This window comes from Phallusia mammillata, chromosome 1 (assembly GCF_965637545.1).
Source record: "Phallusia mammillata chromosome 1, kaPhaMamm4.hap1.1, whole genome shotgun sequence".
Taxonomy (NCBI): domain Eukaryota; kingdom Metazoa; phylum Chordata; class Ascidiacea; order Phlebobranchia; family Ascidiidae; genus Phallusia; species Phallusia mammillata.
The window spans coordinates 5,130,381-5,155,395 of NC_137252.1; the positions used below are offsets into that span (position 1 = coordinate 5,130,381).

Genomic DNA, 25,015 nt, shown 5'->3' on the forward strand with positions numbered 1-25,015 from the left:
CGGGCGCATATGCGCCTCACAATGTACGTAATGATTTGTTATTCCTTGTACCGGTGTCGCAAAGTCGTATTATAGTGTTACACATCCGTGCACTCCTATGAGCTCTTTTATGCGTGAAAATGTCAATTTTGCGTTTTACGGTAAGACGTTAGTGCAGGGTAACCTGGTATTTTTCAAATGCAGTTGGCGCACTATCTGTCGCTGTAAATAGAAGTGGGAATTCTTTCTACAATTATTCAGATTAATTTGTCGATGTCGAATATGTAAAACACAGTACGGAATGTAGAATTACCTAACTAAGTTTACATATTAGTCGCCGCAAAATCTTGCTTAGCTTCCTCAGTGTTGTTTGCATAGTGTTCGTTAGATTACGTTAAACATATGTTTCGAATCTATTTAGCTGAATGTGGAAAATATCAATTATTCCAAATCAAATTAATCTGTACACATATTATGTTGTATAATAGATATTATACGGGGCTTAAGGAACTCAATGCCTTTAACGTTACGTCATATTCGTACATCCGGTTGCATTTTCAAAATAGAACGGTGGCTGTTCGCAACCTGCAGGCCTATCATTCACATCACACATGCCAGATTATTAAAGAGATTTTACATGGCGCAAAACCATGCTCAGCGGATTTTAATTGTTATGGCAGGTTGCATTGAATTGTTGGGGAATTTTCTTAAGTAACTACGACTTATACTGCATCATTTCTAGTTTATTACTAATTTATGAACTAAACAACTGTCCTATCCGATTTTGTTGTTAAGGTTTTTCATCTCTCACATCATTGGAACACGTGGGACACAAGAACAAGAAGGTCCAAGAAGACTTTTATAATCTTAAGATGACAGTCGCGTGAAAATAGATACCAACCGACAAAACCACTTCGTCGACGCGATGTTTTATAAGTGGGTGTAAAATGTAAAATAATAATAAAACCATAACAATCAATCATTAGGTATTGCGTTGCGGATGCAAATCGATAAGGGTCTCCCATGGGCTGTTTCCTTCACACCCACAGTCTTTGCCGTTACGTCATCTTCATGTAATGAAAAATAAAAAAACACTACCAGTAGCTTGAACGAAATGCTAAAACCATTGCCTATAAATGCAAAAAAAAAGCATTAATGCAAATGTCTAAGTAATCAGACATGTTTAAAACAACGAAAATTGTTTACCTCTGGGTATAAGAATTCAGGTCACTCTTAAACTTTGAAACACATTTGGGTGAAAAGTATGTAAACTTGTGGTTTAGAAACCGTTTAAACCTGTGCGGTATAATTTAATCACGAACAAGGACAAAGTTAAGATACAAAAACAACACTGAAGTTCAGGGGTCGGCAACCTTTTAGGCGACGCGTACCAAATTGCTTGTTATTTCCATGTGTTAATGACTTTGCGTGCCAACGTTTTTCTGAATAATAGTGGTTCGTGCCGGCTGATATCAATAATAAAGAGAAACGAGAGTGTTTTGTGGGTGTAAGACTGTATTTTAGGACATTGGTATAAGAAAAACTGTAAACACGCAGTGTAACAGGTTAAACTGTTACTTCAATTTGACACGCAAATCGGTTGGCGTGTCATGCAAAACCACCTCGCGTGCCAACTTTAACACGCGTGCCACGGGTTGCCGACCCCTGCTGTAGTTGTTTAGTACAACAACATAGCGAACAAAAAGCAATGTATGTATATATACAATTAAGTTAGTTAAGAAGGATGGTGTTTACAAAATAAAGAATTTAGCTAGCTTATAGATATCTTTTTGGTTTATATTTCTACACGTTTATGAACATGCCGTTTAAATTTAGCCTTTGTAAAAACACCTGTCAAAGTTGTGGTAACTAAAACCTACATCTGAAGTTCTAATCCGACAGGAAAGCATTTTATGTCTCATCATTTAAAATGCAGTACAGCACAACAATTCCTTGCGACCCGTTCACCAAGCTGTGAATGTACATGAACACCTCGTTCGAAATCTCGCTTCTAAAATCTGTAAAAATGCCATCATCCAGGTTCCGCCAAGCATGAGAAAAAATGATTTCGCTGCTCGTATTGCATCCTTTTTTCTATATCTTCACTTCTGTTTCGCATCTTTTTCGAGTTCAAAATCACATACGTTGTCTTCAGTATGATCAATTAGTTGACCGTTGCATAAAATATTGGAGTACCCGGATTCAACCAGCATATGTCATACTTGAGAAATCGTTCAGAAATCTTGTTTATACGTTTGGCATTTATTGAATAACATCTGGGCTTTCATGTACATATCAAGGCGAAACCCCACGCCCGCAGCTGAAACAACAATAAACAGCGGAATAATCCAATTCCAGCCGATGAAAAGGGAGATTTTAAATCGTTGCAAAGGCTCTTGTGCTCGAAAAATGTACAAGAATAAGGTTGCCATTAGTAGACGAATTCCTTCCACAAGGGACCACTCTCCGAAAACAAAGCATGTCTTCGAGATGCTCATCTTACCTTAATGCCTATTGGTATGTTAATAGTTTCCAAAGACAAGCACAAAGTCAAGCACCTATTATTTAAGATATAATATATAATACAGTCGAAGACTTATCGAGTTTGGCCACTTTTTGTTGTGCTCGATTGTTGTCTGCATCCCAGAGTCGTAAGTCAGGCCGCGTTCGGGCTTAAGTTTCTAAAAAGCGGGTTTGATTCGGCCCCTTCACACTCTGTGTCAGTAATGTGTTGTTTTGTCTGATTACACCCACATTGCCATACGCCGTTACGTCATCTTGACGCAATATCCGTTGTCTATTAATATCTTAAGAAGGAAACCGCAGTTGCTCATATTGTTCTTATAAAGTTCTTAGTGGGTGTTACTCTCAGTACTTGCAGTTAACTGGCATGTAAGGATTTTATCATTTTATTTCTTCGTGCAAAGTATGATTGTTAGTAATGTCACTAGCACGTAGCAGTAACCAGGCACCAATAAAACCCAAAGCAAAAAAAAATGTTGAAAGCATATACTGACTACGGTAGTGTGTTGCAAACCCTGGCACTATAAGATCGACAAAATTTAATTCTTTAATCTACAGCCCTTAGTCAGTCGCAAATAATCGAGGTACAGATACGTACGTCAATGTTAAGCTGTTGATGCAAGCGCCAACTCATAAGGACTCACAACATACTAATACTTAATGCTAATAGTGCTGTTTATGAAATTGAAGAACGAGTATAAACCAACTACAGTATCAGTTTCTAGCTATTTATGATAATGTTTACTTGAATATGAAATATTGATGTTTTATGTCTGTATTGTTTGTACACAGGACTTCAGTAAACCAAATTGATTGTTGATAGTAAACCCAACTGATTACTGCTTTATAGTTCAGTGTGTTGCCAAACGTAACTGGGTTAGCAATGACCAGAAAAGTTTCCAGCGACATGGAACATTGTTTGGGTAAGAATATATTGTACATCGACATTTAAAGTATGTTCTATTGTATTTTAGCTAATTTCTAATTATATCAAAACAGTTACACGAAGCATGAAGCATGAAGTTTATAGCAACGAAAATAGGACTAGACTCGTGCATGTTTTGACGTGTTTTGGCATGTACAAAGGAATCGTTCCTTATACGGAAATCAAAGACACTGTGCTTCAGTTTGCAGTTATTCGGACGTCATTTATAGAAATGTATTAACTTGTTTATTGTAACACATTTAGGGGTTCTGTTACAAAATTTTCTAATTTTGCGTTGCGCTAATCTTGCTCTGATGAATAAATTGTTTAAGGCAATGAATATACTTTTTATTTTTTGGCAGACTTCGAAGAAGCAAATCTGGCTCCGCAATTGAGAAAGAATTGCAATATCAGAGGGGAAGAAATAAACATATTTGAAACTTCCAAAATTATTTCATCGCTGGGGGAAATCTACCATGAAAAGTTCAACAAATACCATGACCTGAAAACTGCAAGATTTGATGCTTTACGAAGTGCTGCTTTGTATCAGGCTGCATTGGAGCGGTCTATAGAATGGCCAACTCTGTTTGACACAACCAAATCAAAACTCATTTCTTTGTATGATTCTGTTTTTGGTGCAATTAACAGAAAAGACTATTCAAAGTTGTTTGCATCGATAGTAGAGAAATGTCGAAACCAGTTACAAACGATGAGAAAGCAACTAGAAGCGGAATTCAATCAAATTGAATACGCGTATCAAGACGAAACCAAAGACCACAAAGAAAATGAAATCGTGTTTCAAGGAAAAATGGAAGAATACCAAGATAGGGTGACTAAGTGTTTTACCGATTTTATGAGAAATGTTTTTAATGACTGTTCAAGCATTATGGGCGAACCCCCATGCTCATTTGCAGTGCTAGGATTGGGATCTCTTGCAAAACAAGAAGTAACTCCATACTCAGATTTCGAAAGTATTCTGGTGTTGCAAAATAACTTCGAAGTTGACGATACAGTAATGAATTACTTTCGTAACTACGCAATGTTGGGTCAACTCGTGGTCATCGGACTGGGAGAAACGATTCTACCAGCAATGAGTGTGAAATCGCTGAATGATTTTGAGACGGAGGGTGGTGACTGGTTTGTTGATGTTGTAACAAGACGCGGACTTTCTTTCGACGGTCTTCTACCACACGCTTGCAAGAATCCATTGGGAAGATTGCCGACTGAAAACAAACCTTGGCACACAGAATTGATACAAACTGTGGATAATATGTTGAGGTTTGTTGACGAGGAAATAGAGTTGAAGGAAGGTTATCATCTGGCAGATATTATTTCTCATTCAGTATTTGTAGCTGGTGGCAACAAAGAAGGTCAACCATCTGGTGAAGAAGTGACTTCAACTTTTCACAGTCTTGTAAGGCAGAGAACCGGAGAAAGAATCCAAAACCAAAAAAGAAAAACCAAAATTATTGACACTATTCTAAGCGATATTGCAGCATATAGTTTTCGAAATTTGAAACATGGGCAATCAGTTCATGTAAAAAAAGATCTGTACAGAGGAATTACCATATTGCTACCACAACTAGCAATGTTGGTTGGCATCAATCGAAAATCATCATATGACATTATTCAGAGTTTGTTAGAAAAACAAATAATTACCAGCGAATTTTGTATCGATCTTAAAATTGCGGTTTCCATTGCCAACTATGCTCGTGCAAAAACCTACTTTGACAAAGGGGCACAATGGGATGCATTAGCTGGTGGAAAATCGAATCCTGACCAGAAAGGAACCGACGTTTTGAAAACTGTTTCCATTACCGGTTTGCAACGTTTGTTTTGTGTCGGAACTCAGTTGCAAGAATCTTTAACAAAATCGTTTGACAACAACTGTGAACTCAAACCGTTAAACACAACCACTGTATGTTTCTCGCTCGGAAGTGTTTTGTTTCGTTTTGAGCAATACGATCAGGCGATTGACTGGTTTATAAAACGTTTGGAAGATATTTCAACGAACGAGAAGAAAGTCTCTTCAAGCGAAATCTCTAACATTCACCTTATGATAGGCAGATGTTACTATAGTCAGAATCATCATGAGGCTGCATCTGAACATTTTTATGAAGCCGAAGAAATTTGTCAAAAAGAAGATAGTTTGCAACGTGGGCATATCTTGCTTTTTCAGGCACTTAGCGAACGAAAACTTAGAGGCATGGACACAACACAAAGTTTGATGAAAATGGCTCAAAATTGCTTTCGTAGCTCACAACCTAAACCTTCAGACGTCTATACGATTGAGTCGTTTGTTGACACACTACAAGATTTGTGTAAAGACAATTCCGATTTAGTTCCAGAACTAATTGAAGTCATGGTGATTACGGGTGACCGCTTGTTAAATGAAAGCAACGCACCGTTTCTGGCAATCTCGCATTATCAGAATGCCTTGTACGAGATGGAGAAATATTACAAGGATGAAAGACATATGTTACTTAGTTATATGTAAAAGAAGCCATAGCAGTTTGCGAAGGAAAGTTGAGTCATTATGATTCCGCGATTGATGGGTGGATGGAGTTTATTGAACGAAGCAAAAATATGCTGAAGCAGAATGCTTTTGAAATCTCATTTAAGCCAGGTTACAGCCCAATCGAATCACTGCTGCGACATTCACCCGATATGAAACAAGCATTTTGTGGCAATAAAAATCTTAGTCATGCAACTGTAATTTGTTGCAAACTTGTCAAGATTGTAGATGCTTGGTTGCATCGTGATTCCTCTAACAAACTCCTTCGATTCAGTGCAAAGATGAACGACGTGCTTGGTGAACTTTACGAACGAGACAAGAATTACAATCTTGCGATTCAGCATTACGAAGTGACGAAGTCGATTTTTAACATTCTGTATCCAAACTCGACATATGCAAAGGACAAAAAAATAACTCACATGGAATGTTCTGCGTCTTCCATAAGCGACAAAATGCAGGACACTTGAAAAAAAAACTTTGACTAGAAAATCTTAATATAAGGCTCAAACCGGGTAATGAGGCAATCATCTTTCTTTTTGTTCGTATCATTCGCACTGTTCTTGGCATTGTATTTTTGATTTAGTTTTTGTTAAACATTAGTAGACGATTTATAAATAAGCTTAAATGAACACATCTTTGCTTTCGAGTAAAAGCATGAAGTTATTGCAAATTTTCAAAATGTCTTGAGAAAGCAGCTGACGTATGATGTTTAACAAATATCACTTGTAAAAATCAGAATGAGAAACAATGTATACAACTGGTGTTCTGAAAAGGAACTAGAAATTGGGTGATTCCAATCTGACACAGTAGCGCTTCAGTAACTAAAGTGGGCTATGACTAGGAAAAAATATTTTTCAAGTGTAGGTATTTGCATTGTCACCTACATATTTGCATTCGATTTTAGGAACACTATTATTTATCCATTTTTTTAATCGGTTTTGTGTCTATGACTTTTAGTAGACAACAAAATGCCCAAGTTGGCATTTTTCATTGCTTTAATTTAATTCAAATTTATTCCATGTCTCACAAACTGTGTGTATTATATTATAAATCACGAGTCACCAGAGACTCAGTAAGTTTTTAGTCATGTCTTACAATGCATTATTCATATACCTTAAACAAAAAAAAAATATCATTACAACAAAAACTTTTAAAAAAAAGGCTGTTTGTTTGCAAACATGCTGCAGCTATAACCTGTAACCGATTCGAAAAGAGGACTAGTTATTTACTTACTTTGAAGTCAACCTACGCAAAGAAGTTTTGCACTCTTTGCAGCGACAGTAGAATTATACAACTTTTTATATGCCTGAGAAGGTCTGTGCAAATATTTGACCGGCATTGAGCAAATAATGGAAGCCATGAAATCAATAGTGGTTTGGGTCACATGCTGTTTGCCGATTTCTTGTGCAGACATGTTTGTGGCTGCTCTGTTAGCATAAAAAATAAAAGTGATTCAGAAAAGGTCAGAAAAGGTTTTTGCCTAACAGTGACATAGATTTGTTTATACTGAACTTATGTGAAGCCCATCATATTGTGTGGTAGGTAAAGTCAAAAAGTTAAACAGCAAAACTACAAGTTCTATCAATAAAATCACATTTTGTTTAAAATTGCAACAGTTGAACAAAACTATTAGTAAAAGAACTAACTTAATTGTATTCACATAATAGAAAGGGTTTTAAATGCAGACGAGCATGTTGGATCAAAACGTACATACATAACTAAGTAAATAGCTTCTAAACTTGTCAGCAGTCAGGCTATCAGCTAGTGGTAAAACACTATTAGCTCGGGTTAAATATATTGTAAAATCATAAACGCTATTGCTATTAAGGTTCCAAACATCATTTCCGAGCAAGACAGTAAGGTGTTGACAATGAAATCTAGGATTATAATTTCGTCTGTGGTAATCGCTGTACTTGGTGTCGGTATCGGTGTTATAATCGGTTACTTCAGTCATCCAGCTGAAAGAGCGCCATCTGTCGGCTGTCAGCAACCGGAGGAAGATGCTTCGATCCAGACGAGACTCATGGATGAAATGAAGAGCGAAAACATTATGAATAACCTGGAGTAAGTACTAGACAAAAGAATAATTGCGCAGAAAACATCTTGGTACTTAAAACAAGCATGATCAACGTAACATAAAAAAATTGGCAAGCATAACTATGTTTCTTATAGAACTCTGACGAAACGGCCTCACATTGCTGGTCGTGACGTAGATGAAGTGGATCTGGTGAATTTAATCAAATCCAGATGGGAGGAAGATGGAATGGACTCGGTTCAAGTACCCGAATACGACGTCCTTCTTTCCTACCCGAAACAGGGTGATTCCAACTACGTCGCCGTGTTGCTTAGCAACGGAACTGAAACCGATATTTCGCAACGCAAAGAACTTGTCCTGGATCCTGAACAAAATAACCCGGATGTTGTTGATCCATTTAACGCATACTCGGCAGCAGGACAGCCAGAGGTTAGTCTAATTTCAAAAACGCATTAGCTTGTTAAAACAAATCCCGGGGAGTAAATGCTGTCATAATAAACGGATTAACTTAGTAAAGCTGCTAATTCAAGTCTCTTTTCAGGATGATTTGGTTTACGTAAACTTTGCAACGATTGAGGACTTTATGAACTTAAATCGAACCCTCAACATTGACACAAGAGGAAAGGTTTGTATAGCAAGATATGGAAGAATATTTCGTGGTGACAAAGGTACTGATTAAACATATTTCCCGTTCAAACAACTAAAGATTTTTCTATCACAGCCGAACACGCACAAGAATACGGCTGCATTGGTCTCATCTTATATTCGGATCCTGCTGACTACTCAGTTCCTTGGGCTGGAGTTTACCCCGATGACTGGTACTTACCTGGGACTGGGGCTCAACGTGGGACCTTGTGGGTAGACAATGGAGACCCCCAGACCCCAAATTACCCTTCAATATGTGAGTGCAGAATCAGCTCAATCAGTTTTACTACTTTTACGAGTAAATTCACCAACACTTTATTGCGCTTTTATGACCATCAAATTTTATTTATTATTTAACGTCTGTTGTGCTCTGTGTGTCGTTTAAATTTTAAACAAACTATAAATGTTTGGATCAATTGGTAACAGCGTAAACATGTTTTAAACCACTTTGTAGCATTCAAACGCGCTCCAATCTTTGTGGTCAAGTTTTTGAAACAAAGATTCAACGGATTTTTTTAACGTTTTAGCAACTGCTTGGCGAAAACCAATTAATCAAATCCGCCTTCCGAAAATCCCGGTAACTCCGATCGGTTACGATGATGCGGTGAAGTATTTGTCGAAACTGGATGGAGATGAAGTGGAGGAACCGTGGAGAGGAGGACTCAACATCACTTACAGATATGGACCCGGATTTGCTGCTCCGCATGAAAACAGGTTATGGCATTTACAGTGTTATAAACGGGTTAGTTAAAGTCGTTGTGTTATGTTATTGAATCAAAAAAACAGTTTTAAACTGAATGCTATCATCTAAACCTGTTGCAAACCCAATGTTCTTCTTTTAAATCAACACAAACAAGCACATTTTTCCAATGAATGTGTTTTTGCAGCAAGATGAAGATGTCTGTGAAAACTGAAAACGAAGTGGCCAAGACGCATAACGTTATCGGATACATTCGTGGAAGCTACGAACCTGGTATTTAACCAAGTAGTTAGTACATGTATTTCTGTTTTACATAAAAGTACTTTACCTATTGACGCAGATCGTTACGTGATCTTCGGTAACCATAGAGACGCGTGGGTTTTCGGAGCAATTGATCCCTCCAGTGGAACAGCAGTGATGTTGGAGATGACAAGAGCTTTCGGGAAGATGTTGAAGGAAGGATGGAGACCGAGAAGAACTCTGGTGTTTTGTAGTTGGGGAGCTGAAGAGTATGGATTGATTGGATCAACTGAATGGGTCGAAGTGAGCTTGGTGTATATAATACCAATGTGTGCAGCTAAAACAGGAAAAGCATGCTCATGTTTCACGCTGCGGTAATATACAACGAGGTATTCTACTTCTAGACCAGGGGTTCTTAACCTGGGGTGCTCGCACCCCCAAGGGGTGCGAGAACTGTTCCTAGGGGGTGCGGGGGTGCTGAATCATTAAGGTTGGTTAGGTCTATTCTATTTAAGCCATTACAGAAGGGGGAGCGAAAATTGGTTAGTGATTTGAAAGGGGGTGCGAAAATTGGTTAGTGATTTGAAAGGGGTGCAGCAAGGAAAAAAAGTTAAGAACCACTGTTCTAGACTTTAAAACAAAAGATAGTAAGCTTATACCTCCTCGTGTCGATGCATGAAGGCATGAGACAAATAAGCGCAAAATGTAACAAGTATGTCTTGCCTTGATGTCATATTATGGGAATAAAACGTTAAAATTCGTAAAAATCGTTCGTTAGTAGAACGTTAGCCTCTGATAGGCTTATGTGGGCTCGAATGATGCAGCAAGCTGGATTTTTGGCCTTTGCTTTTGTCGCATTCGAGGCCTTGGAAGACAGGCTTGTATTGGTACAACGCCTCTAACGGGTCTAGCGTACTCTGATCGTTCAAAACTCTAATCGTACTATTTGTCAACTAAGTTTGTAACATACAGAAAATCATTTTTGCAGGAGATGCAGAAAGAACTTCAAGCCCGGGCAATTACGTACATCAACGTAGACATTGCTGTGCAAGGAAACTTTTCATTCAGAGCCGGGGGTGTTGCCAGTTTAGGAAAGCTCATTTTTGATGTGGCTAAAGTCGTTCCCAACCCGGATGAGGCGGAAACTGCAGCTGGAAGAAACATGGTTTACGATACCTGGGTTGATCGGATACCAAATCAAGAAGGAACAAATCCAAGGTCCGGTTTATTCTGTAGATAACAATCAATATTTGATCACATTTTAAGCATTTTATGCTAACTGAAGTATTCATTTCAATTCTGAACTGTATTGTATGAAGCTAATTTCGCTCAAGATCTAAAAAACACAGGTGATAACATGTTTTGGTCTCGTTTCCGTTTGTGTAGTTTCGGATCACTGGGCTCGGGAAGCGACTACGCAACGTTTCTCCAAGCTATAGGAATCTCTTCTGTTGATATGCGCTACACATACGACACGGTACAGTCATTATTTGTTTTGAACAATAAAACATCGTAAAAGTTTAGTAGTAAATAAAATTGCAACAAAACTCATTTGGGCCAACCAGAATGTAACATGCTTCATGTTTCAATTTATATTTTGTAACGCATAAAACAGTTTTTTTTAAACAACAAACAAATATCAATTGAATTTGTTGTCGACAGAGCATCGGTCTAGCATCCTACCCTGTCTACCACTCGGTGTACGAAACATTTAGCCTTGTTACAAATTACGTCGATCCTGATTACTCCTGCCACCTAGCGACAGCGCGGATGTGGGGCGAAGTTGGAAGACGCTTGGCTGAATCAACCATTTTACCAATTGATGCAACCTTATATGCTACAGACCTCAAAGAAAAATTTGATTCTTTGAATGCGTTTTACGGTGCATCAATGCAGAATCAAGGCATTGATTTAGGTGGGAGTACAGTTGAATGTAAATTAAAGTTTGTTTGTTTTTTGCCAGTTGCTCATTTATTTTTGCTTTTAATTAACTAAATTGATTCATATTGCCTCAATCGTGTTGAAATTAACTTTTGTAAAAACTTTTGTACGTGCTTTTTTGCAATGTTTACTTTAACAAGAGCCAACATATTGCTCCATACTGTGTGCCAGTATACGTGAGCAGTTTCTAATATTTTAACAGGTCAGTTGGAAAACGCCATTGTTCAATTCACTTCATCAGCAATTGAATTACACACAAGAATCGATAACATTGATAAAACAGAGTAAGCTAGAACTGTAACAATTTCTGTTTTAACATTTTACACTGCATTTAATTTTCAGCCCTTCAGCGGTGAGAGTAGTAAACGATCAACTGATGCAACTGGAAAGAGCTTTTATTGATCAGAATCCATTACCTGGACGAACTGCTTACAGGTGAAACTTTAATCTTCCAAAACACACAACCTCAACTTATATGGTACACATGACTGTAATATTATGTAATGCATTTTAGACATGTTATATCAGCTCCCAGTCAACACAACACTTACGGTAACACAGCTTTTCCTGGAATCGTGGACGCCATGTTTGATATTGACGATGGTGACACAGAAGCATGGGATGAAGTGAAAAGACAATATTCGATCGTTGTGTTTCATGTCCTTTCTGCTGCTGCAACTCTTAAACCAGTTGTACCGGTGTAGAAATTTTATACAGTAGATTATTGTTATACAGTAGATTAATTAGCATTTGTATTAGGGCCCTAATTACGTTTAAAGGCACTTTGCGCTTTTCAAAAACGAAAAGACTATTCTTCATAATTTCGCAATGGCAAAGAAGAAAACTTATTTATATTTAAATGACAAAGAATTGTAAGTGAGTATATGTCAGAATATTCTTTGTGCCATATGCAATCATCTTAGTCATGTTGTTACTATATGTGTATGATGTTGGCCAATGCTTTTTGTGTGGGCGCATCATCGCTGTGTCATTGATGTTTAATGAAACCATAAAGCAATCTTCTTTCAAAAAAAACGGTTAAAGTTTAAAAGCATTCGTAGAAAACATGGAGAGAGGCAAGAAAATAAACTGGAAGCACAAGTGTAAAAGAAGCTTGCCAAACTTGGCATTTCAACTTCAGTCAGAGTGTAGCAAAAATAAACAGAGGTAGGAACGAGGCTAATTCTGGATTGAAAATTCTGGATCGAAGAAACAGAAGTGAACCTTACTTGCTCCCAGCGCGAAAACTTGAATACACAACGAGAATCGTGAGCGTACAGAAGACTGCCTGCCTAAACAACATCAACGGAATTGCTTGGATTTATTTTATAATGCCACAACTTAAACGGGCTTTTTTGTTTGCTTTAAAACCAGCGCACATACGTTTGCACATGCGAGCTTAGCAAATATTTGACGGACATTTAAAGTGAGGTGAAAATGGGGTATGTCAGGTGCAGTGTCACATGTTTTTGCAGACTCAGTAAAGTGATATGCATGTGCAAGCACTGCAACGAGACAAAGAGTGCTGCGAAATGCCCTATGTCCATTTTGCTGAACAGTTAGTCAACATCAGGTATTGTGAGAAAAATAAATGAAATAAAGAGCTTTCGACGGGAAAAAATACAATTACCATAAGCGACGAGTAACAAAATGTGATGTAATGTATTTTATAGCTATTACATTAATACAAGCTACTTACATGAGTCGGTTGCAGGGTGTGAATTTGAATGTTAGATTTGGTGTTATTAATAGCCACTAGTTTTACCTTTCAGCTGCCATGCAGTTGTACCTCAAAAGATATGGAATTTCATCACAAAGACTGTTAGTTTTTTTATTAATAACTGCACTAATCCAACCATTTTTATTTTAACATTTAAATTATTTGCAGCACTGTCAGAAAATTTGCCCAAAATTTTAAACCCCGCGATCAACAGAGCAACATTGTAGTTATAAAGCTTGAACAGTTCATTGCATTCCTGCAGCAGACAGTGAAAATTATTAAGTAGCATTGACAATGAAATCTCGGGTCATTATTTCATCTCTGGTAATCGCTGTACTTGGTATCGGTATCGGTGTTATTATCGGTTACTTCAGTCATCCAGCTGAAAGAGCGCCATCTGTCGGCTGTCAGCAACCGGAGGAAGATGTTTCGATCCAGAAGAGACTCATGGATGAGATGAAGAGAGAAAACATCAAGAATAACCTGGAGTAAGGGTTTGATTAAAACGAAAACTACTTTCAATACCTTTATCTTCTTAGTAAGCACTTTTAAAAGAGCAAATGTATTTTGTTGCAGAATTCTGACGAAACGACCGCACATCGCTGGTCGTAACGTAGATGAAGTGGATCTGGTGAATTTGATCAAATCCAGATGGCAAGAATATGGAATGGATTCGGTTCAAGTACCCGAATACGACGTCCTTTTATCCTATCCGAAACAAAACGATTCCAACTACGTCGCCGTGTTGCTTAGCGACGGAACCGAAACCGATATTTCACAACGCAAAGAACTTGTTCTGGATCATGAACAAAACGACCCGGATGTTGTTGATCCTTTTAACGCATACTCGGCAGCAGGACATCCAGAGGTTAGACGTAAAATTTTTTGGGGGGTTTTAAAAACTTAATTTAATTGCCATAGTTACTAACTTTTGTTCTACAAACGAAGAATGATTAAGTTTACGTAAACTTCGGAACCATTGAAGACTTTATGAACTTAAATCGAACACTGAAAATTGACACTAGAGGAAAGATTTGCATCGCTAGATATGGAAGAATATTTCGTGGTGACAAAGGTAATTATCCGTTATGCGTATATTTCCAACACACTTATCTTTATCTCATAGTAATCTTTATCCCACAGCCAAACTTGCACAAGAATACGGATGCGTTGGTCTCATCTTATATTCTGATCCTGCTGACTACGCAGTTCCATGGGCGGGGGTTTACCCCGATGACTGGTACTTACCCGGGACTGGGGCTCAACGTGGAACCTTGTGGGTGGATGATGGTGATCCCCAGACCCCAAACTACCCATCAATAGGTATGTGAGAAAATAATCGTGTAATGATATCTTAACGATAAAATAGCAAAATTCACAAGTTGACAAACACGTGATAAGCTACAGACAGTGCACACAGTTTTGACCTATGAGGTCTTACCAGTGCGGCTGGTGACGCGACATCGGCCGTATGAGCTAATATGGCCAGCTTACGGCACGCATGTTCAAAAATACACTTGTATGAAAATAATAAAAGATTAACTTTTGATGAGCGTTTGGCAAAAATCAATCTCTTTTATTGTGTGAGCGATGAACAAAATGAAACGCTTGTTCTGTCCACTTTAACAGGAAAATCGACAAAATATTTTACTGTACTTCGGGGACAATCAAATTTGTCAATCATTCACAGTCATTGTTTACAGTTAAGTTCGATAAAATTTATGGCTGTGCAACCATGCAAGTTTTGTGTGAATGTAATTTAATATCGATTTAAACACAACCAAAGTGTATGGTGCAAAAAGTTTCTAAAATAAAACGACTGCAAATGTATGTCCAAGGAAAAGCTGTTTTTACGATTTCAAATGTATCAAAAAACAGGTAAATAAATTTTCAGCAAGTGCTTGGCGAAAACCGATTGATCAAATTTATCTCCCGAAAATTCCGGTAACCCCGATCGGTTACGATGATGCGGTGAAGTGTTTGTCGAAACTTGATGGAGATGAAGTGGAGGAATTGTGGAGGGGAGGACTCAACATCACTTACAGATATGGACCCGGATTTGCTGCTCCGCATCAAAGCAGGTACTTTTAGCAACAACCGAAAAATAAAATAATTAATTATTATTATTACCTGTTCGTTTTTTTTAGTCGAATATTATAAACATTTTTTGTGCTACTTTTCAAAAAATTTTGACTTCGTGTTTTGAAACATTTTTTTTATTTGAAACGATTTGTCGCAGCAAGACGAAGATGTCGGTGAACACTGCGAACGAAGTGGCCAAAACCCATAACGTAATCGCATACATTCGTGGAAGCTACGAACCTGGTATTTAACAAAGTTCCCACGTTTTGCGAATGTTTATGCAGAAAGTAAAATAACCTCAACTTAAAATACAGACAGGTACGTGATCTTCGGTAATCATAGAGATGCGTGGGTTTTCGGAGCAATTGATCCCTCCAGTGGAACAGCAGTGATGTTGGAGATGACACGAGCTTTCGGGAAGATGTTGAAGGAAGGATGGAGACCAAGAAGAACTCTGGTGTTTTGTAGTTGGGGAGCTGAAGAGTATGGACTGATTGGATCAACTGAATGGGTCGAGGTGAGACAAAAACTCTCAATTTTGTGTCAATGCCTTCAATAAAAATCGGAGCTTCTTGTAACCAAAACCTTTTTTAAATCATATTTAGTTACTCGAACACGACAAAATTCCTAGTTATTTTGTTTGCACTAAGATTTGAAATTAGATGCATGTAAAGTAATTTTTACAGTCTTTTCTGCTTTTATGAAGGAGATGCAGAAGGTGCTACAAGCACGAGCAATCACATACATCAACGTGGACATTGCCGTAGTTGGAAACTTCTCCCTCCGGGCATCGGGTGTTGCCAGTTTACGTAATCTCATCTTTGACGCGGCGAAAGTCGTTCCCAACCCGGATGAGGCAGAGATTGCGGCCGGTCGAAACACCGTTTACGATACCTGGGTTGACCGGGTCCCAAATCAAGACGGAACACACCCAAGGTCAAACCATGTTAAAATTCATGGGCGTACCATGTAGATTTAAACTGTTAAAAAAATCCACTACTACCAACACGTTTTTAACAAGTTGTTGTAACACTCATTGTACGCTGTGACATTTCGAAACAAGCCTGTTTGAATATTGCAAACTGTTTAGTATGCTTGGAAAAATACATACACTCTGTGTGCAACGTATATCTTTATCTGATAGGTTTGATTCGTTGGGATCGGGTAGCGACTTTACAGCATTCATTCAAGCCATTGGGATTTCGGCACTGGACTTATACCACGATTACGACGGGGTTTGTGAAGCACATATGCATATAAAACAATACTTAAAAGTATTAAAAACTTTATCAAACACAACTTTGCTTTGTCCAGAGCATCGGTCTAGCTTCGTATCCAGTCTACCACTCCGTTTATGAAACGTTCAGCCTAGTTACAAATTTTGTCGATCCTGATTTCCACTGCCACCTAGCGATGGCTCGAATTTGGGCAGAAACTGGAAGAAGGCTGGCAGAATCAACTATTTTACCAATTGATGCTACGCTTTATGCTGAAGACCTCAAAGAAAAGTTCGACTCCTTAAAAACTTATTACGGTGTGTCAATGGAAAATCAAGCCATTGATTTAGGTAGGAGGTTCAAAAAGTTAGAAAAACATTTTTTAATATTATTTTCCCTATATCAAAACTTGTTTTCTAGTTGCCAAATAATTTTCGCTTTTGTCCAACCGAGTTGCCTCTACGTTGGCTTAGTCACCTCTTACGAGAAGCAACACTTAGCTCTCTATTTCATAAAATATAAGTCAACGTGTTTAAGTACTTTTACAGGTCAGTTGGAAAAAGCCATTGCACAATTCACTTCATCAGCAAATGAACTACACACAAGAATCAACAACCTAGATAAAACAGAGTAAGCTAAATGTGCTGGTCTTTGCTGCGGTATTCTATGTTACGTTGTCTTCCATTTCAGCACTGTAGCAGTGAGAGTAGTAAACGATCAACTGATGCAACTGGAACGAGCTTTCATTGATCAAAATCCATTACCTGGAAGAACTTCTTACAGGTGAAAAACCTAATTGGTTCAAACACAACCTTGCTAAGATTGGAACTCTCAACCCTTATACTTTGTTTGGTCATTTCAGACACGTTATATCAGCACCCAGTCAGCACAACACTTACGGCAACACAGCTTTTCCTGGAATCGTGGACGCCATGTTTGATATTGACGATGGTGACACAGAAGCATGGGACGAAGTGAAAAGACAATATTCGATCGTTGTGTTTCATGTCCTTTCTGCTGCTACAACTCTTAAACCAGTTGTACCCGTTTGAAAACCAAATCTTTTGTCAGTTATAACAAATGCAGTTGTTTGTTATAGTAGTTTCATTTTAAAAATAATTTTGCTATTGTAGATACTTGGTAAGTGCAATTGGGCTGAACTAAATAAATTAGTTTTTTCTTGCGTTATCATTTGTATATTTCATTCGTACATGCAGACGTGTAAATACCAATCGAGAGACTTCTGTGTTTGTTACACCCAGTTGCTGATGTATATTAATTAGGCAATACAACTGAGTAGACAGAAAAAATTATGTGCAGTTAGAAAAGCAAACAGAGACGGAGCGAATTTGATCTTTTTTTTCGTCCAACATAAACAATTTGCTAAAATGTTAACACCGACTACTTCCAACATAAAATCCTAAGTTAATAAACTGGTCCCGGTAAAGCTATGACGTCATCGGAATTGGCTATTACGTGGAACGTTTAAAAATCAAGTTCTTAAGGTACAAAGAAATGAATCATGACATGAATTGGAACTAATTAATGTCAGCTAAGATCATTTCGAAGCATGGCAATGTTCAAACACAATTTTACACATTCTTCATGTTCCTTTGATATGATTTACAAATTAATAAGTTTTTGTTTTTTGGCTTACATAAAATTGTTAATTCGAATGTTGCAGAGTGTCTATGTTAGGATACAATTTGCCCAAAAGTGCATATCATCTTCAGTTGATCATCAAACCAACAATCCGCACACGATGACTTGCAAATCGTTGCGCAAAATTGTGCAATGAACGCGGGTTTAAGAGTTTCAAAATCGTTAAAAGCTGAAAAAAGAAATTTTTGATCGCAAAATGTTGGTTAAAGTGTAACCAGAAATTCAATTATTTTGACTTTTTACAGCAAGCGGCTAAGAAACGTTTGTCTGGTCCTCTCATTCATGCAGGGAATCAATGTTTGTTGAAGCAAAGTTATGGTCCCAGGAGATTTTAGTGTAGAGCGTACAGTCGCATGTCTAGACATTGGTAGACATAAAATTCATTTCCGCTTGTTGTACACTAATTGCAAAGCGCATGTGCCAGTATTTAAACTTGTTCGCTTTCAATTGTTGCCTACAAAAAACAGGCCAGTCAGCTACGGTGCGTGTCTGAAATGCATGTTGGTTGTCCCAGTTTTAGATCAGGTACTTTATTGCATTGTTAGAAAATATGTGGTTTAGTCAGTTAGTTGCGTATATATAAATACGTATTTCTAATATAGGTTGAATTAAACTAAGCAAAGATTAAATTTATCCAAACTGATTATTATTTTGATTTAAAAGGCAGTATCGAGCAATGTTTTATTAACAAAACAATGAGTTAAAAAGTGGTGAAAATGACGAAATCTGTTTGAAAACGTTCCAATAGCAGATGGCTGATCATAAGTTGCATTTTCCCACTTTCCTGCCTGTTTCAGAAGTTGTGACTTCCATAGAATACTAAATCTATTTCGGTCTGAGAAAAAATTTACATTGTTCAAGAAGCCATTAAAACGATAAATGTAACCAAATTAGACTCTGATCTAAGATCTAAAAAACAGTTCATTGCATTCCTGCAGCAGACAGTGAAAATTATTAAGTAGCATTGACAATGAAATCTAAGGTGGTTGTTTTGTCTCTGATAACAGCTGCAGTTGGTATCGGTATCGGTGTTATTATCGGTTACTTCAGTCATCCAGCTGAAAGAGCGCCATCATTCGGTTGTCAGCAACCGGAGGAAGATGCTTCGATACAGAAGAGACTCATGGATGAGATGAAGAGTGAAAATGTACGAGAAAATCTTCGGTATGTACGTTTTGTGATAAATATGATTATCATGTTATAACCAAGTGGTTCTCAACATTAAATAATTTGTGCACCCTTAAAATATCCCCTTCAAATCCATAGCCCTGGGTTCATTAACAAAAATGTAGAATTCTAAGAATTAAGTAAAAAAAAAGAATGGATTACAAAGGACAATGACCCACTTAACTTGCACTATAGAATACTCAAAGTAGTCATTCTGGACACCTAAGTTTGCATGTTTCTTTACTGCTTTTTATCGGTGGGTGTCACTAATGAGGGCCTATCATTTGGCCAAAAGATATCTCGAAGCCCCTAAGAGCCTATAAGTTCGAGATATCTCTTTAATTTGTACATATTTTCGTTGCACAAAATGCAAATGAGAAATAAGACATAGGCAAATTAAAAAACCAACACAGTTTAACACAGAATCCTGACGAAACGACCCCACATTGCTGGTCGTGACGTAGATGAAGTGGATCTGGTAAATTTGATCATGTTATTGAAGTGAAATATGTAGCTCTTTCAGCAGTTTTAATGATTAAGGGGTCTGGTATGGGACGGCAAAACATTGACTTGCTATTATATAAACTGCACGAAGAGCTATATATGCATTAAGGTGAAACATATCCGCCTGTTTCTAATGTGTTGGTTAGTGTAATGCCTAGAAATGTCAATCAAACGTAGAAAGGAGGTAACTTTCTGCACTTGTTCATCACAGCATGATGAAGATGTCTGTGAACACTGAGAACGAAGTGGCTAAGATTCATAACGTCATCGGGTATATTCGTGGAAGCTACGAACCAGGTATTTAACCAAGTTGCCACGGTCTGTAAATAGTTCGGTTTTGAGTAAGATAACTTTACTCATTGTTGCAGATCGCTATCGCTATCTTCGGTAACCATAGAGACGCGTGGGTTTTCGGAGCAATTGATCCCTCTAGTGGAACAGCAGTGATGTTGGAGATGACCAGAGCTTTCGGGAAGATGTTGAAGGAAGGATGGAGACCGAGAAGAACTCTGGTGTTTTGTAGTTGGGGAGCTGAAGAGTATGGACTGATTGGATCAACTGAATGGGTTGAGGTGAGGCAAAATTATTCTTGCTTAAACAACGGAGAAATTTTTTGCTGCAGCTTTCTCAACCACACATAAGTTATATGTGACACAGTGTGTGTTTGCAATATTATTTTTAAAGCTTATAAATATACACGACACCAGTCAAGCGCACATTAGATCTAACGCCAAGTCGTGTTTGTGGCCACACTCACATTTCTTATTCGATTTTCTATTTTTGCACTTATATACAGGAAACGCAGAAAGAGCTACAAGCCAGGGCAATCACCTACATCAACGTGGACGCCCCAATACGTGGAAACTTTTCGTTTAATGGCGCAGGCGTTCCGAGTTTGCGTAACCTTATATTTGATGTTGCAAAAGTCGTTCCAAATCCGGATAAGGAAGAAGTTGCTGCTGGCCGGAAAACGGTTTACGATACCTGGGTGAACCGGGTTCCAAATCAAGATAGAACAAACCCGAGGTTTGCGTGCCAATTTACAAACCAATATCTTTATTATTTACCATCAACACGTTACAGCTGCAATTTTAAGTTACGTTCGGATCTTTGTTGCATTAAATAACTAGCAGAGACTTTGCCTAACACCACATTTTTATAAAGGGACAAGACTTTTTTTGCTTTTTGTTAATATGCACCGGTGCAAATATCCTTTCAGCAGCTTTTTTATTGGTCACACGGAAAGCAAAAGCAAAAAGCACAATTTTACGATAATACAAAATACAACTGTGCATTTGGGTACTCTAGTCTAAAGCCTTCGTGTCTTAATGTCATTGATTTTCTGCATAGATTCGATTCATTGGGTTCTGGAAGTGATTTTACAACATTCCTTCAAGCCATCGGTGTTTCAGCCTTGTGGCTGCATAACATTAACGACCCAGTAAGTAAATCTTGCGGCAAACTTGGTTTGAAAAGAAGTGTACCAGTTGAAGCAAGCATTTTAGTGATGGATGAACTTTGCACTTGCATAATAGCTTTTGTACACTAGTTTTTTTTTAATTGTACATTTCAAAATATTACATCTTAAAAAAATATTTACCACCATATGGCAAGGCGTAGGCTAGAAAAATCTAGCCTGTGGTGGGATTCGAACCCACGCCAAGAGTCTTTCCGGGACTCGCGCTCTACCAACTGAGCTCCGCAGGGTCAGTGAAACATGCGCCAAAAGTCAAATCACAAGCACCGTTGCTTGTCTCGTATGCTGCACATGTCGACTTCGTAATGGGGGATCGCCAGATTGACTAGTATCAGTTAAGATGAACATAAATACATAACTGGGATCAGCCCTGAACCGTCAATGCAGACCAGCAATCACGGTACACACATTTTTTAATCACAGTACGCCAGGCCCATTAAAGGCTTCAGGGCTGATCTCAGTTATGTATTCATGTTCATCTTAACTACTACCAGAAGTAGTATATCAACATGTTGCATTCTTTTGATAGCTGATTTTGTTGCTTTTAATAGAGCAGCAGAATTTTCCCCTATCCTGTCTACCACTCGGTGTACGAAACATTCAACTACGTAACAAAGTTTGTTGATCCTAATTACTCGTGGGGACAGGCGATGGCAAGATTGTGGGCAGAAACTGGAAGACGATTGGCGGAATCGACCATTTTGCCATTTGATGCCACATCTTATGGCGACGACCTGAAAGATAAGTTTGATGCTTTGAAAACCAATTATGGAGCATCTATGCAAAACCATGAGATTGATTTAGGTAAAACATCGGTTACCCCAACGACACTAATTCGAAACGAGAACATCTACTCTCAATAGGTCTTGCATTAATATAAGATACAAAAATTTTTTAATTTCAACAGCTCAGTTGGAAAACGCCATTGAACGATTCTCCTTATCGGCAAAAGAATTACACACAAGAATCGACAATCTGGATAAAATCGAGTAAGCTAATGTGGGGAACGCCAAATGTTGTGTCTACACGCAAATTTTTTTTCTTGTTTAGCTTTGCAGCAGTGAGAGTAGTAAACGATCAACTGATGCAACTGGAAAGAGCTTTCATTGATCAGAATCCATTACCTGGAAGAACTGCTTACAGGTAAAACTTACTGGTTGTAAAAATACCACCTCAGGCAATTCAGTAGCCTTGACAGAAATATGTTTTGCTGTATTTCAGACACGTTATACCAGCGCCCAGTCAACATGACACTTACGGCAACACAGCTTTTCCTGGAATCGTGGACGCCATGTTTGATATTGACGATGGTGACACAGAAGCATGGGATAAAGTAAAAAGACAATACTCGATCGTTGTGTTTCATGTCCTTCTGCTGCTACAACTCTTCAACCAGTTGTACCGGTTTAAATACAGAATGTGTATAATTTAAATTTAATACTAACATTGAAATTATAGATAGTTGTATGGAAAAACAGTTTTCGTATTGTAGTTTAATCAACTTTATCGGTACTTTAGGCTGTAATTACGTTTTTACACACTTGCGTCTGAAAAAAATCACAGTAATCAATGCATATTCTTAATAGATTGTTTTTGTATCATAACGAATTTTGTTCATCATGTTATTATTGTTTATGGATGTTGGTCGTTACATTTTGTGGGGACCCACTATCCATGTGTTAATGATGTTTAATGCAAACAAGAATATAGTGTCAAAAATAAAACGGTTGGTGTCTGAAAGTTTGTGTAAGAAAGATAGGTAGGGATCGAAGCAAGAAATAAACTAAAAGCAAAAAAACGCAATAGTAAAGTAAGCTTGCCAATCTTAGCATGTCGACTTCGGTCAGGGTGCAGTAAAAATAAACAAAGGTAGACCCCAGCCAGGCTAGAATCTGGATTAAAGTTAGAGCAAAAGAGAAATTTACTTGCTCCCAGCACGAAAACATAAGCAAACGTTTGAACACACAACCAGAATACAAAGCATACAGACGATTGGCTGCCTAAACACCATTAACTGCTTTGGTTGGATTGGTTTTATGATGCCACAACTTAAACGAGCTTTACGAATACTTGCATGACTGTATTCGAATTCATGAATACTTTGGTAATTTTTGAGTGACAGCAATTCGAATGGTATTCGAATTAAACGAGTCAAGTATTTGTATTCATGAATTGTTGACCAAACTACAACGACAAGTAATTCGAATACTATTCGAATAAACGAAGGCATGTATTCGTGTTCATGAATTCTACGCACTTTTTAAAGTTCGGCAATTCGAATTGTATTCGAATAATGCGAGTCAAATATTCGTATTCACGAATTGTTTCGTAATGTTAAGGTGGCAGCAATTCGAATTGTATTCGAATAAAACCTGTCAAGTATTAGTATTCATGAATAGTTGATCAAAAAACAACGACGTGTAATTCGAATACTATTCGAATAAACCCCAAGCGTGTATTCGTATTCATGAATACTTCGTACTTTTGGAGATGTAGCAATTCGAATTGTATTCGAATTTATAGTTCTAGTTATTTGTATTCACGAATTGTTCAGTTGTTGTAAGAAGCAAACAATTCGAATAGCATTCGAATGCACCGATTCGGATATTTGCAGTTGCGGAAAATAAAAGAAATAAAAGCGCCCTGAAACTTAAAAGGTATTCGATCAAAAAGTAACATGGGTTTATGAATTGCAAATTTATTGGTAAAAATGTAAACCAACGAGCATTGAATTGCCACATTAGCTTGACTGACTTAAATCTCCGTTTATAAATTTCCCCAAATTTACATGAGGTGTTTGCTTCATGAACACGCCACACCTGTCATGTGCTGAAAACAACTTAATGTTGCAAGCTTTGTAACACAATTCCATTTATGTAACGTCACAATTTAACTTCTGTGTGTCATTGTTTCGCAACATAAACAAAAACTTGTCAAATCAGGTCACATTCTCTGCCAATTTAAATTGTATTCGAATCTATTTGGCAAAAATATGTAGCAAAATATTCTCGACTACTCCTAGTCTGGAGGTAATCGACAATTCGAATTGTATTCGTAAAAATGTAGTCATGTATTCGATTTTATGTATCTTACGTTGCCAAAGGCTGAAAACAATTCGAATTGTATTCGTAAAAATATAGTCATGTATTCGATTTTATGTATCTTACGTTGCCAATGGCTGACAACAATTCGAATTGTATTCGTAAAAAATATCGTGTATTCGAATTTGGAAGTTCGTAGGTTGGCAAAAACCTACAACAATTCGAATTGTATTCGAATTAATTTACTCAAGCTTTTGTATTCATGAATTGTTGGTTCAAAAGATAACATCAACTATTCGAATTGTATTCATGCACTATCGAACGAAAGCCAAAATCATTCGAATACAGCACGAAGGTGGCAAAACATATATTCGAATGCATTCGAATACGAATGACAAATACGAATTCCCCCATGTCTGGTCATAATACCTGATACTGACTAACTCTCAGGCACAATGAACTTTGGGCTTTCGCAACACTCTTTGTCTCGTTGCAGTGCTTTCACATGCATGCCATATCACTAAGTCTACAAACATCTGACGTACCCCAATTCATCTTACTTTAATGTCCGTTGAATGTTTGCTAAGCCCGCTTGTGTAAACGTATGTGCGCTGGTTTTAAAGCAAACGAAAAAGCTCGTTT

The 25,015-nt window shown here is 37.7% G+C and overlaps 1 protein-coding gene and 2 pseudogenes across 1 annotated transcript; all 3 read left to right on the top strand.

The window, feature by feature from the left end:
* The first annotated feature begins 7,753 nt into the window (after window positions 1–7,753).
* LOC145208897 (N-acetylated-alpha-linked acidic dipeptidase 2-like) lies at window positions 7,754–12,533 on the top strand. Its single transcript, XM_080079142.1, has 13 exons — window positions 7,754–8,006; window positions 8,115–8,406; window positions 8,519–8,645; window positions 8,699–8,878; window positions 9,150–9,336; window positions 9,510–9,595; window positions 9,663–9,865; window positions 10,551–10,780; window positions 10,949–11,039; window positions 11,225–11,477; window positions 11,706–11,787; window positions 11,846–11,938; window positions 12,018–12,533. The coding sequence occupies exons 1-13, from the start codon at window positions 7,813–7,815 to the stop codon at window positions 12,205–12,207; spliced, it is 2,208 nt and encodes a 735-aa protein (XP_079935268.1). The 5' UTR covers window positions 7,754–7,812; the 3' UTR covers window positions 12,208–12,533.
* Window positions 12,534–13,517: 984 nt separating this feature from the next.
* On the top strand, window positions 13,518–17,574 carry LOC145230054 (glutamate carboxypeptidase 2-like; annotated as a pseudogene).
* Window positions 17,575–19,154: 1,580 nt separating this feature from the next.
* LOC145218243 (putative N-acetylated-alpha-linked acidic dipeptidase) lies at window positions 19,155–22,742 on the top strand (annotated as a pseudogene).
* The last annotated feature ends 2,273 nt before the right edge of the window (window positions 22,743–25,015 follow it).